Genomic DNA, 14,009 nt, shown 5'->3' on the forward strand with positions numbered 1-14,009 from the left:
CATCATGGAATATTAAATATTTTTGTTATGGAATACACTGTGTGTGACATAGCATAAAAAGAAATTATAAAATTATACCTTAAACATTCTCATGATTACAATTATTTTAAAAAAACAGCCCTTTTAAAAGACAAATTAAGAATATACTATCCACAACTAAATGAAGACCTTTTCTACACCCGTGACTTTTTTCTTAATATGACTTCATCTTTGTCAAGGCTATATATATATTGCATGGTCAAACTAGTCGGAGAATCTACAGAGTGTCTAGATTTTTAGATTCATATTATTTATTTTTCACATATAAGATATATAAATTTTAAAGGATAAGCACCAGTTGATTAAAAATTAAAACGATTTCCAATTCAAAATGTGAAGAAAAAAAGAAGAAATAGAAACAGGAAGAGATTTACTTCCCTCAAACATATCTAAATTTTGGGCAACATTTGATTTTTCCCTTTTTCTGCCAAACCTTTGTTTGAGTTGCTTTGAACACAAGAGATTGACAATTATTCGAACAGAAAGCAAACCTCTCCTTTGGCTTCCTATGATTTAAATGAGAAAAATCTATCACAAGATCCAAGGCTGGTCCAATAGACATAGAAACAGCTAAAAATTAAAATTATTTTTAAAGTCCTTGAAATCTGAGTTGACCCAATTCTACGGACCAATTTTAGTGAAACTGACTGGGAAGGTAGTAACTCATCCGTGACACTACTATGAATTGAACATAATTTGAAGAAAAACTTAAAAGAAGGTTGCGAAAGAGTCCTTCATTATGGATACACATTATTGTATTCTGAAATTTGTCTTGACATAACTGCAGTGAAATGTTTTTTTAAATGGTGGTAAATGTCCAAATATCAGAATTTGAGCAAATATACTGCTTGTCCTTCAGTAGGTTTGATTAAAGGATGTTGCTAAGGGTCTAAAGACACAACTTCACCTGTGCCACAAAAAGATTTATTGAACCAAATTGGCTGCTGAATGTAGGAAGAAACTGAGGAATGTTACACATTTAATAATTTAAGTCAAATTTGCCATATGATACAATGCAAACACTAATGCAGCCAAATTTGTGGCATTTACTCAATCACAGAAGACGGCTAGATGCTGATGTATATGGATGGAGGCTGCCTACGGGACAACACAACACTCACATAACTTCCTCAAGAGAATAACAATTGTGCAAAGTTCAGGACTTCTTTTCATGGAGTGTTAATGATAGTGTGTGGAAAAATTGCGGACAACATTATTGAGGATTCGATAATACAATCTTAGTCAGTTTGGAAGGACCTGCGCAGTGTAGTTGACAACACGTTAAAGGTCAATCTTATTCAAGTTTCTTATTTAAGTTCAAAATAATTTACAGAACAGGGCTGGTTTTTAATTGTCTGGAACAAACTCAGTATCTCGTTGCATGACCAAAATAAATATGTATACATCAAGTAGGCAAATAGTTATACCTCCCATTCAGGGAATAATTTATCCAGTATCACATAGCAAAAAACTATACAAAACGGCCAAATTCCAGAGATGTATAGCAGATTTTATACATAAGCAGGAAGCATATTACTTTAGAAGACAAGGGCTTCGGAGCCTTCAAAACCACTACACAAATTTCAACATTAAAATTGGCCTCTGCCATTTTGCATAATTATCGTTAAACAACCAAGTTGGCTCTTTGCTTTGCCAGAGTTTGTATATATTTATTAGTTTTAACCTTTCTGGTCCACTTTCGTGGCGGCATATTGGGGTGCGGACGATTATTTTCCGTTGGTTTTTTACATCCAACTGAATCTGCATGTTTGTGGAAACGTTTGGCAGAGCTTTTGATTGTATGGCTTATAGAACTCCCTCAGTTTCTGAACCACAGCCTTGTCGACCTCAGGAAGAACACGTCCTTGATTCTCGTCAGCACAATGGTTAAAAGGACTCGACAGACAATGGAGCTGTTTCTCTGGATTTAAATACATTTTGTCTTCGGTGAAGTACTGACTTACTCGAAGAAATTTTTCGGTCCTTTTCAAGACGGGAACAGGATCGCGTTCAAGTTCTTCGTGATCCACTATCAAAATCTGAGACGGCGGGAAATATTTCAGCCACCTATCCAAGAAATACGAATAGCAACCAATATATACCAAGGCATTTTCCTGCCGTACTTGTCCCGAAGATCTCAGGACAGTTGTCTCAAATGAGCTGTTCAGTAAGAAGTAATAATTGTCTAGGGTCCCATTAAAATCGGCCCATCTGTCCATCAGCTCTGTGCCCTTCTCGTCCCAAAGGAGTCGTAACTGTAAGAAGTCGTACATGGCTCTCTCGACTGGATCGCGGAGAACCAACACCAGTTTCGTCCTCACTCCGAGGTTGTCCCGTAGTTTCTTTGGAACTGTGGGGCGCACAAAGTATTTTGGAGTCTTCTCCATCGTGACCTGATTCGCTTTAGACAGCATCATCTGATTCCGGTACCAATCGATACCCCTCGTCTCCTTTGGTGACCCAAAGAAATGCATTTCTTCCCTGGCGGTGAAGGCTATATCCGGGTGTGTGCGAAGATAGAAATCCAGCTTGCTAGCACCGCACTGTCTGGTGCCAAAGATGATCGCATCTGGCAGACGCCTGCTGCAGTGTCTAGTTTTTAGAACCTCCTTGTCCCACGGTACCGGCTTGTAAACGTTTCCATTTTCAAAGAAGAAGCAGGTCCTATTAATATTGGAGCTATTCACTGACAAGTTCCCAACATGTAAATCAATGCGGGCGGGCAACCCACTTTCTTTTTTGACTGTTTTAAGTCTTTGATATGGCCTCGCATTGTTGGCCACGATGACACTTGAGTATGCGTACGATCTGTTTGCCAATAAACGTTTCCATCGGTTGAAGTTATCATGAACTACAGGCTTTTTGATCCCTTGTTTAATTGGGATGGTATATTTCTGACCCCAAAATCGTTGGTAATGACAAAGAACAATGAGACATAGTACTACACAACATGCTAATATGTACCTTTTCTGCACCGCCATTTTCCACTGTGTCTACTTTCACCTGAAAATATGAAAGACATAAAATTAGAATACTGTTATGAGACCAACATAAATTTTTCAATATTTTTCATCAAACAATTGAAATAGTAATGGAAAGATTCATCCAACCAATCTTGTAGTTAGTTTGTATCAACTGGCTGGGTAAGTGTAACTCTACAACCAGTTTGACAAATCACATTTTGATAACTAATACAGAGCAAAGATTAACTATGGTTAACATTCACAAAGGCACTTACCAAGAAATTTTCACTGTATTCTAAATAGCATTAGTTTTTGTGGCATTAAAAATATGGAAACAGCTTCTTTTTTTCCTAACAAAGTAAATGGTAGCCACAGATCTAACCTCTTACTCTGCCTTGTTGTTTCACTGAAGCTGTGGAATATCCTTGATATTATAAGGTATAGACTAACAGTAACAGAACAATATTTACAGGAAACGTAAGTTAATTGGGTAGCCTGACAACAGTTATGCCTAAATGCATTTTTAGACCACCTAACTTAGGCTACATCAGTGCTTAAGCCTACATATTGAAGTGAAAGTGAAAGAGGCAAGTTATGCCTTGCTCGTAAAGAGGAAAAGGACAGTTATGTGTGTGTTAATAGATTCACGAGGAGAATTTAGGTTAACTAATACACTAAGTATTAGAACAAACGTCAGCATTAATTTCAATGGTAGCCTCAAGAAGTTAGGCCTCAGCCTAAAAATTAGACTTATCGAAAGTAGCCTAGAGGCTACCCAGGTTGTATGACAAACCTGTGCCTAAAAGACATGTTTATTCATAATGTCTCCTATTTTAGCGTTTCTTCACAGCTTGCCTTCAGTAACGATATCAATAACAAATGATAGAGGATACCTATCAGTTCGTTCATGTTTCATCTGCAACATCTGCTTTCTCTTTTATCGTTCCTGCTTCATTGACCACTGGCACTTATGTAGTTTCGACACTGTTGTGTTTTTTTATGTCGAGTTCCACTACATAAATACGTCGATGCTTTAACCTCTAGTTGTAGTTGACACTGTCAAAGTAGTGCATGACACAATGTCTACCTATACTATGAAAATAAAAAAGTTAACTCTTTTAAGAATCCATTCGAGTTAAACCCTGACTATCAAAGCAATTTGAGTTTCCGAAATGACCATATTTCAGCCGTAATATATGCTTCAACAGTTAATAGGCTAGCTGATAAAATTCATGGCGCTATTTACTAATCGATGACAGAGACCGGCGTTGACCATGAGTTTCAAACGCAGAGCGACGTTCCAGAAATAACCACAGCCATGCCTATATTCGGCTCTTGTAATAACTACTTCACGCCCTCTGTTTAAGAAGTGAAAACATGAAGAAAGCTATTACAATTTTCGTTCTCACTCCAAATAGTTTTCTTTCTCAATTCACTGCAACAAAGACGTCGACCCTTTTCGAAAATTTAAGCTGGTAAAAACCAAAGCAACTCGAATGTACAGAATTAGTTTACGGTAGCCATCAAGATAACATAGCCATAGTCGAACAACTGACTCCCGAGCGAGCACTAAACCACTGATGAACACACACTGGGTGACTGAAAGACTAAGTATCTCCGAAGGTGTACAATCTTCGATGTTCTGTTAAAGGTCGGTGCTCGTTTAGTGCACGTGAGAAAATAATTATACTCGTGTTTAGTTGCACCTTGTTGTAAATTGGCAGTTGCAGTCGTATACCGCAGCATACACTACAACCGTCACCGACTTTTAGTTGGGGAAGACGCAACATGTGGGTTGGCTCGATTTAAAATTGATAGAATATCGATCAATCGTAGTGATCAATCGCCTTTCCACGAAGTTATCGAAACCTTGGTTTGACGGTCGAGACAGTGTTAAGTCAAGCCGCGTCTACTGGGACAGTATGCGGGGAGCTTTAGTATGAGTGCTTTGACATTTTATGTAGTCGGTTAAGGCTAAGTACCTGAAGTATAAAAAAAATCAAATATCAGAAATTAGTATACAAATAATGAATGGTTATGAGTGCAATAGTGCAAATATTTCATGAGTTGAAAGATGGAATGTTCCATTCAACGAGGCGCAGCCGACTTGAATGGAACGAATTACATCTTTCAACGAATGAAATATTTGCACTATTGCATGAATGGAAACCATTCATTATTTGTTTTAAACAACATATTATATTAAGATGGGTAAAATGCACTCATGCTACAGATTGTTTTGAACAGACAGGTTTTTCTGCTCAATTACCATTGAAAAAAAGTTCTACCAAAAAAGTATAACCCATGGTTCTATTTCATAGAGTGGAATAGAGCGGATTTTGCATTCAATCAACGAGCAATTGACCAATCAAATGACCAGAATTCAATTAGGTGTTGTATAATAATAGATAAGAAATGTTTCGCCATAACTCATAAATATGCAACAATTTAAAAGTGAAAAAGTTTTAGTCTCGAGTCTATGCGTGGCTTTGAATGTGGAGTCGCCAGTATAGCCAGTTGCTCCCGTCACGAAGTTGAAAATGTAGAGTCTTTTGCGGGCCGCAGTGAAGATGGGAGAGGAGGGAGGGCGGAATGGGGGCCTTGGTTAGATCATGAAATCGTGACCTGTGGTATATAGGGCTGGAAAAGTAATTGATTTACCGCGGCCACATTTAAGTTTTGTTTACCTAATCATCCCCGCGGTCGGATGACGAACATATAATCTGTGAAAAATGTGGGAGGTATATCATTATGATAAGAAATGAAGGATCGAAATATTTCACATGGGCATTTTGTCTACCTGTAATGTTGTAGTGTCGTATTACAATTCTATCAGTAGCGGATTAAGGGCGGGCAACAGGGGCACGTGCTCCGGTCCCCCACATTTTGGGTCCCCCACATTTAGAGTATCCTTAAATGTACAAAACTGTCGTAATTGTGATCCACAAAATTCTTAGCATGTAACGTTGAAGTGATGCGTTTCCCATGCTGTTTTGCTGACTGAATATTATTCGCTACTCGAATCAAGGCAGTCACTAATCAGTCCGGGAGAAACCCTCGATGGAGGGTGTGATTTTCGTCTCAGTAAAATAGCATGTGTACAGTCGTTATGTTAAAGAAACACAAACTCCGGTCTCATGATCGCACATTTGTTATCACGGTGAAGCATTATGTGACAGTTGGTATTTACATATGGTGGTGTCAATTGTTTTGCACCGTATAAAGTCAACATGATGGTGTCGATTAAATTGACTGCTTCTATATATTTCGCCGTGTCAATAGGGATACGGTGGTATTGACTTTATTTCATCGTGTCACAATGCCTGTGAATATGGTGTCGATTTGAATGTGATGGTCTAAATTATACTTGATACGGTGATATAACTAGCACCGCTGCATAAATTGACACCATAATAAATTGGTGCAAAATCCTTATCATGACACCTCTTATGGTCTTCCACAACAATGATGACATACATTAATGTAAGTGTAAAAAAGTGAATAATTCTTTTGCCAAAAATGCCTCCCAGATTGCCGGAAATGCCACTTCTCATGTCTTGTATGTTGCACCTAACTTTATGTTACTTGATCAGCTCTGCTTTATATATTGTTTTACACGGGTAATTGAAGATATAAAAGCACCTTAGGGAATTATGTTGGTAGCCAAAGCCTGTATATGCAGAGAGAAAGCCATATGGGGAATGTAGGTGTAAATTTATTGTTAGGTTTGTGCTATCATTATTTGCTTTACATTCCACCTACTGGAACCTATACTGGGGTGGGAGAGGGGCAATGAGCTGAGTGGGTGGGCTGTATAGGGGACTGGAGGGTCCGCGGTCCCCTTGTTTATATGTTAAAAAAGGCCGTGGTATATATAAGCTTCTTCACAGTCCATCATTATTCTTAGTTAAAACATTGAGGCACTGATATAGGGGCTGTAACAATAAAACCTATAAGCCTAAGAAGGCTTTTTTTATTACGTCTATGTGCTTTATGATCATAAACACATATAGACGTAACAAACTGTTTATAAACCGTACTTTCACATTAGACTGCTACACTGTTTACGCCAGTGGCGTAGGAAGGTACTTTTGAGTGGGGGGGGGGGGTCTGAAGACTGATGGCCGGCCTGGGGAAGGGGTCTAAGGGGAGGGGGTGTCCCCTCCCCTTTGGAATTTCTTTGCATTTCCAGGTGGCCTCAGATACAATTTGGTGCAATATAGCACATTTCAACACCCACTCCATCTTGTAAAGAATTTTGCATTTTCACCTGGTCTTAGGTGCAATTTGGTGCTCCAAATGAGATTTTTTTCTCATTTGGAAATGAAAAAGGGGTTTTCTGGTGAAATCTTAGGAGTTGCATGTTTATTGTTATATAAAAAAAACTCGTGAAAAAAATCGCACGGTCATTGCATCCGCGATCTTGCATATATGTGATGAAATGTTTAAAATAAACCTTATGTTCCTCTAAAACACCATTCCTAAAATAACGTGCCTAGAATCTCGACTGAACATTTCTCTAAAACTACCTGAAATAGTACATACTGTCCAGGCGTTCACATTGTCGAATGCCTATGTTCATTTCGGAAGTGTAAACCTCGGGGGGGGGGGGTTGGGAGGGGGGAGAGCTACCCCTGTCCCGCAGGCTACGTCCCTGGAATTAGGTGAAACTGGGCCCAGAATAAACCTATTGCAGTGACGTCTTCGCATGTTTGCAATTATAATCAATACAGATGGTGTAAAAATCACGTGGATTGGAAATGACTGAAGGCATTTAGGAAATTCGTTGGTCAAACAGGATTTTATTTTTTTCGCAACGAGACCTTGTATATGGGTAGGGAAGTACGTTGCCTCTATTTCTAAAATTATTAACATTCATGGGGGGGGTGGTTGGGGAGAAGAGTGATCAGAAGGGGGAAATGACTTGTAAGTAACATGAAAGTCCCAGATATTAACTATGAAATGATAGATAGCACATGTCAGTTGAATTTCTTTCTAGACATGCATCTCGAACAGACAGAACATGACCACGTGTATACCTTGTCTAAATTTCACAAAGTGGATTGAACTACTGGAGTTTGTTTTTTGACGTAGACCGGAAAATGTAAGACAAGCTGATAAAATTGAGAATCATTCAATAGAGAAATGTTCATGGACAATACCATTCAATAGTAATGTGTAAGTTTGTAGTTAACATTATGGTACGATTGTATTGTAAATACCTATATATGCAACATACATATAACTACGTTAAGTTACATTCCGAATATACCGTTCTTAATTACACAGTAAACGACGTTTGATTTTTATCCATAACGATAAAGTGTAATTATTAGATAAGCTTATAGGAGCAAAACGGGGAGTCCAGGGGACGGGCAGGGGGGGGGGGGCGGCTGGGAAGCATGCCCATCATGTTTCAAGTGGTGGTGGGAAGGGGTACCCCTCTGCTCCCTCGTGTTTTCACTATAGGGATGCACTCCACAACGGCGCTAGATCATTCAGTTGGTCGAGATTTCGGGGAGTCGATAAATCAGATCAAAACTCGGGATAAAGTCGAAAGTTTGCAGAAATAGATGAATATGAAAATATGGAGTTTAAATTATGAGTTGAAATAACGAGGAAGAAATACAAAATATGATTGATCCAACAATTCAAACTTTTCGAGAAGATGGTATATTTGTCTCAGAAAGTAATTGAATTTGACAGATAAAATAGATGACATTTATAGATAAATTATTATCCCGCCTATGCAACCGTAGCTTATATAACCACAGAATTCTTCTTCAGAAGAGCCCAAAGTCCCACCGGTTTTCAGTGCCCCCTCATCTTTGGGTATAGCTCTCTAAGCCATTGTTACTTCATCCTTTTTGAGGGCAGTACATCGCATGGGCCGTTTTCAGATTAGACCGTGAGAATGTATGCCTTTGTAAAGCATGACTTGAAGTTGATTGGATATGTTTTCGATAATGGTGTATAGATCTAGATTCAATTTTTGCCTCACGTATGATACCATTATGAAAGTATCCGGATGGTCGGACAAAACGGTTGAAAATCGAATTCATGAATTACTGAGTGATATATCTTTGTTGAAACAATCTAGGAAAGTGTATTAATATTATCAGTTGCAAACTTACTTCCTAATGCTCGGCAAGGTTTAGAACCATCAATATTGTCGACCGAGAAAGTGGTTTGAAACTTACTCTCACCTAGTTTGACAGCTATTTTATGTCTACAAGCACTATAGTAAATTTTGATAACTTTGGGTTCTCAAATTGTAATATTTGCATCAACTGAGAAAGGTATTCTGGTACTACAAAATGAACGATGTTTTTTTGTATCATTTTATAGTCATCGATTGATGCATGATGCCTTCATTTGCCGCAAATTTAATACTTCATTGGAAAATACTGAGTGAATCATCTTGACAAGTGATGTTAAAGGCCAAATTAATATCTCAAACAGTTGTCTCATTTTGTTCTCAACGAATAACTGTTATTGTTTCTCCTCCCTCTGGCGTGTATAATAACTACACAGTGGTCCCATACATATCATTACATGCGCATGACAGGAAGTATTGCATGCAGGTCATTCATCACTGTTCGTATGACATCTAATTCGTTCACAACATATCAAACCCTCCCGAGTATGATGATGGAATCCGTACCATAACTTGGATTTATATTGGAATACGTTTTTATTTGGAGACATTACTTCAATAATGATGGATATTTCACGAAAAAATCCATTGGATGACTTTGAACTCCTCCAAAGGATAGGTAGTGGAACGTATGGTGATGTTTACAAGGTGCGTAACTGGAAACAGTTGTATGCTTGACAAGTGTTGCCGTAATAATAATATAACGTTAGCTCGTAGGAGGTATTTGCAAACACATACATTAACACTAGGCTAAACTTAAGACTACGCTCTACAGTAGGCTAACTTTACGCTAGGCTTAAATAAGTTTAACAAGTTAGGCCGTTCTGATGAACGTGGATCAACTGTTAACAACAGTACCATTTTAGGTACGGTCATTGTGCTTTGAAATACAAGTGTAATGAGTGGTATATATTTACCATTTGTAAACCATAACTAGCCTAGGCCAACAGAAAAATATATTTCACTGGCCGAGCCAAGCCTAGCATTTGATTTAGGCTACTTTATCCAATTGGTAAATACTTAGCTAACTTGTTAATTTTTTCGGCCTAGGCTAGGGGTATTTCTAACACTAGTTAGACAGGAATAGTATTGGCTTAAGCTTACTACTTTAAACAGTAAAGGCATTAAATGTGAAGGTCCCCAGTTCGAGTCACTCCCAGATTAATGTATGTCGTCCAGTTACAGAGTTGTTGACAATTGACAATTCATAATCATGGACATTAAATATGAATGTAAGAGACTGACTTTTGTCTGCTTGCGGCTTTGATAAGCCAGTGAGGCTTCTTCGCAAGTTCCTGCTTGCAGGAGGATCTAAGATAAATACATACATACTTACATATAATGTGTGGTCACACTGACAGGTAAGATTAAATGTGGTAACAAATAACAGTACAGCCACTGATTATTCATGAGTCCAGTGGGAAGAGGAATGCTGAAGTGTTTGCAGAAGGTCAGTTGTGTAAAAATGTGATTGATTATTCATCAAATTGCAGCAAATCAAAGAGAGACAACCATTGCATATAGGAATAGACTAACCTGCACCGCACATTGCTGCTAGACTAGCATCTAGCATGTCCTCAAATTGGGTTCATACACTATGGGAGAAAATTAAATGAAATGTATTTCCCTTTGTGTTACATTGAAGTGTTTTCAAATCTGTTCAAGTTACATTTAAAGTTGAGGAAATTTAAGGACTGTTAACTGCATTATTGAAACATCTTGCAAAGAGTTTGCCATAAATAATTCCCAAAATGCTAGTTCTGCATATTCTGACCATATTAAAGTAGATACCTGTACTTACCATTTTATTTTAACAATCCATTTCAACATTGGCGATCAATCATATCTGTAAATGAGAAATCATTAAGGTAATGACTGCACACCTTTGCTGGTGATTGCGTTTCAAAGTACTGTTTTGGCAACACAAATTGTAGGACCATTGTTCCCATTATGCTCCAGCGGATAGTTCTTGTACAACCAGTACAGTTTTGCAAACTTGTTGAAAGTAACACCAGAATGACTAATTATATGCACATTAGAAACGTTTTGGCTGTAAATGTGTGTTGACACACTTGTGCTATTATTTGCATTATTTGGGATCAAGACTTTTTTATATCTGTCAAGTTTTAGTCTCTCGCTACTTAAAAACAGATGATGTGTTCTAAAATTCAAAATTGAGCAGTTTGACAAATTTGGTAGCCATAGTTAACCTTACACAACCTGTGCAGGGGGAGGGTGGGTGGGGGGGGGCAGCATCTGAAAATTCTTTGCAGATAATCCAATTTATCAAAGCAGAGTACACAACATTTGAATATATCCTGGTTTTAACTTCTTAAATAGATGTATGATATGTGGTGATTTTTGCATTATTGTGTGTGTGTAGGTACAGCACAGTCAGGCGCGTAGCCAGGAATTTGCCAAGGGAGGGGCGAAACTGTAGATTCGGCATTGCAAACTATCTAAGCGTAGCGCCACCATGGTTGGCGCGAAGCGTACAAGAAAATTTTGGCTAAAAATGCCTCACAGATCGTTTGAAATGGCACTTCCCATGCCTTGTAAGTTGCATCTTAGCATTTTCTCTTTTGAAAATACTAGCGATATCATAAAAACATTAAAATTTAAAAAAAAAATATGCTCAAGGGGGGGCAGCTGCCCCCTTCGCCCCCCCCCTTGGCTTCGCGCCTGAGCACAGTATTTCTCCTTATTGGTAGTTAAGTAGGCTTTCCCCTGTAAAAAACAAATTAAAACAAACAATTTTGTGTACAACTGGCATTGTTCAAACATTCCAAGATTCAAGTAAGATATTTTTAAAATCAGATTGCATGTACAGTAGATATACCCAAAAAATTATTTGGAAACTTAATAGCTCATATAATCTGCAAGAAAGGTATGGTGTCAGGCTTAGAAATTTGCAATTTTAACCACTTGCTATAAAAGGAATGCTTAAACATTCTTGTAGCTTAAGTGAAGGTCCCACTGACAATTTCCTGAATTACAGAACACTTTAAATTACTGTGTGTAGGCTTAAGGGAGCAGCCCAATAATATTTGCTAATGATAAACAGTAATTTGGGGCTATGTCAATTACTGCAGACCTCAGTACAAAAATCATGCTGATTGTCCTACTGATGATTGTTATCCCACTGATTATGCGTTTATGTGCGTAATGTCTTCTGGCCGAAAATACAAGTGCCTTTTGGATTCCTTCCTGGAGGCAGAAGAAATCTACCCAATGGTGATGGCATGTGTGTTTGCATGTACATTACACTTGCTTGTAAATGGTGTAACTCAGAAAGTTCATAGTGGATTAACTTCATACTCGGTATGTGGAACCGTCTTATTTTAGAACAAGAACTATACTACAGTTTTCTGTGAAGTTCAATGGTCATTTGGGGTCAACAGAGGTCAAAGTCTGAAAACAAACAAGGTATGCAGATCCAGCTTGGTGAGTGCAAGAACCCTACTGAAATTGGTGGAGGTCAATGGTCACATGAGGTCAACAGGTGTCACAGTCTGAAAACCACTTTAACAAAATTGTTCTCCAAAATTAAAGCTACCATTAATCTGTGAATATTCCAATGATATGATTTTCTTTTGGTGCACATAGTTTGGTCAAATTCAATTCAGTTTAGTTTTGTGAAGGGGTTCTATAGGTCTTCAACAGAGCATACAGTCATCCAGGAATGAAGTCTGCTTCAGAGAGTTCAAATTCTTGCTGTAAACTGCACTTCAATTTTCTTATCCGTTTTTAACCCTCTGAGCTTGAAGGGGTCAGCAGGTTATCTCTAATGGTGTAAAACTTGGCTCAATGGATCAACAGGTTGTCCCACATGGTCTCAAAAGTGGCCATTTCTCTGTGATGTATACTGTACTAGATGACTTTCTCTTTGGCAGGAGGTTGTGAAAATATTTCACAGTGTATAAACAATGTCATGTAACACTCATTCTTTAATACTGATTATTAAAGGAATAATGTAGCTCAAAATTGGTACAAGAAAATGTCCTTTTATTCATACATCTATAGATGTACAGTATGTGTCTATATTTCACATCTACTGTAGGAAGATTGTTCTTTCTGGATATTAAAATATCATGGAATAAAAATTATATAATGTAAAATCTTTACCAGTAAATGACAAGGTTCATGCAGTGCACATAAGGGAGTGATGAAAATATAAGTTGGAATCTCTGTTCTGGCTCTCACTTTATTCTTGGACAAATTCAACTCGCTTTGCTCTACATGAGTCAGATATATATTTTTAATTTTGAGCACATTGTGTGGCAAGGAATCACCCGACCAACTTTTTAATTTTTTTTTTATTGTCAAACTGTGCAAGTCACTGGTATTTACAGTAGCCATAAATAGCCTGAATTTCAAGGCCTGGGTATATTCACTATTCAGGCACAAACATTTGGAGAGTTTGCTTGGAGGCTTAAGGCCTACTTATAATTGAAGTAAATCAATATGACAGGTGGAAACAACTTTCTCTCCTTTTATTGCATGGTATAAGGTGTAATATGCTCATTTCAAGGGATTAAGGTGCATCTTTAAGTGCTGTGACCCAAATGGTACAAAATTTCACTGTGGCCAGCAAGATGAATTGCGCGCCCAACCCCTCCTATGGACAGCGTAAATGATTAGCTATACAACTACAGGTACTATACAGTATCCTCTAGGTGTTGAGCAAATCTGCTGTCACAATATTACACTAACAACCTAATTTGGTACTCTAGTCCTAGTGTGACTGGAATTGTGACATTGCAGATTTCAGCAACTACCTCAGCTTGCTAGTGGTGAAAATAACTGTCACCTATGAAAGATGAGACCAAGGAGATTTAAGTGCATGAAAA

The 14,009-nt window shown here is 38.0% G+C and overlaps 2 protein-coding genes across 9 annotated transcripts in view; one reads left to right on the forward strand and one right to left on the reverse strand.

The window, feature by feature from the left end:
• Window positions 1–849: 849 nt before the first annotated feature.
• Window positions 850–4,166, reverse strand: LOC139970438 (heparan sulfate glucosamine 3-O-sulfotransferase 1-like). Of its 4 annotated transcripts, none has more exons than XM_071976100.1 (2): window positions 3,858–4,166; window positions 850–3,042 (listed from the first exon to the last, which is right to left on the reverse strand). In XM_071976100.1, exon 2 carries the CDS (start codon window positions 3,018–3,020, stop codon window positions 1,785–1,787), a length of 1,236 nt encoding a protein of 411 aa, XP_071832201.1. In that variant the 5' UTR covers window positions 3,021–3,042; window positions 3,858–4,166; the 3' UTR covers window positions 850–1,784. The 4 variants fall into 4 exon arrangements, with proteins under 4 accessions (XP_071832201.1, XP_071832199.1, XP_071832198.1 ...); XM_071976098.1 differs by having other exon boundaries at window positions 3,796–4,166; XM_071976097.1 differs by having other exon boundaries at window positions 3,896–4,164.
• Window positions 4,167–9,587: 5,421 nt separating this feature from the next.
• Window positions 9,588–14,009, forward strand: part of LOC139970447 (mitogen-activated protein kinase kinase kinase kinase 3-like) — a 78,273-nt gene continuing 73,851 nt past the window's right edge. For all 5 annotated transcript variants that reach the window (XM_071976167.1, XM_071976169.1, XM_071976171.1 and 2 more), the window contains exon 1: window positions 9,588–9,807. In XM_071976167.1, the coding sequence (XP_071832268.1) occupies window positions 9,721–9,807 (87 nt within the window). In that variant the 5' untranslated portion in view covers window positions 9,588–9,720. The remainder of the gene's footprint in view (window positions 9,808–14,009) is intronic.

The sequence above is a fragment of the Apostichopus japonicus genome, chromosome 8, assembly GCF_037975245.1.
Source record: "Apostichopus japonicus isolate 1M-3 chromosome 8, ASM3797524v1, whole genome shotgun sequence".
Classification (NCBI taxonomy): domain Eukaryota; kingdom Metazoa; phylum Echinodermata; class Holothuroidea; order Aspidochirotida; family Stichopodidae; genus Apostichopus; species Apostichopus japonicus.

Bases quoted from the DNA above. Each gene is read 5' to 3' on its own strand.
- LOC139970438 (XM_071976100.1), bottom strand. From the start codon at position 3,020: ATGGCGGTGCAGAAAAGGTACATATTAGCATGTTGTGTAGTACTATGT.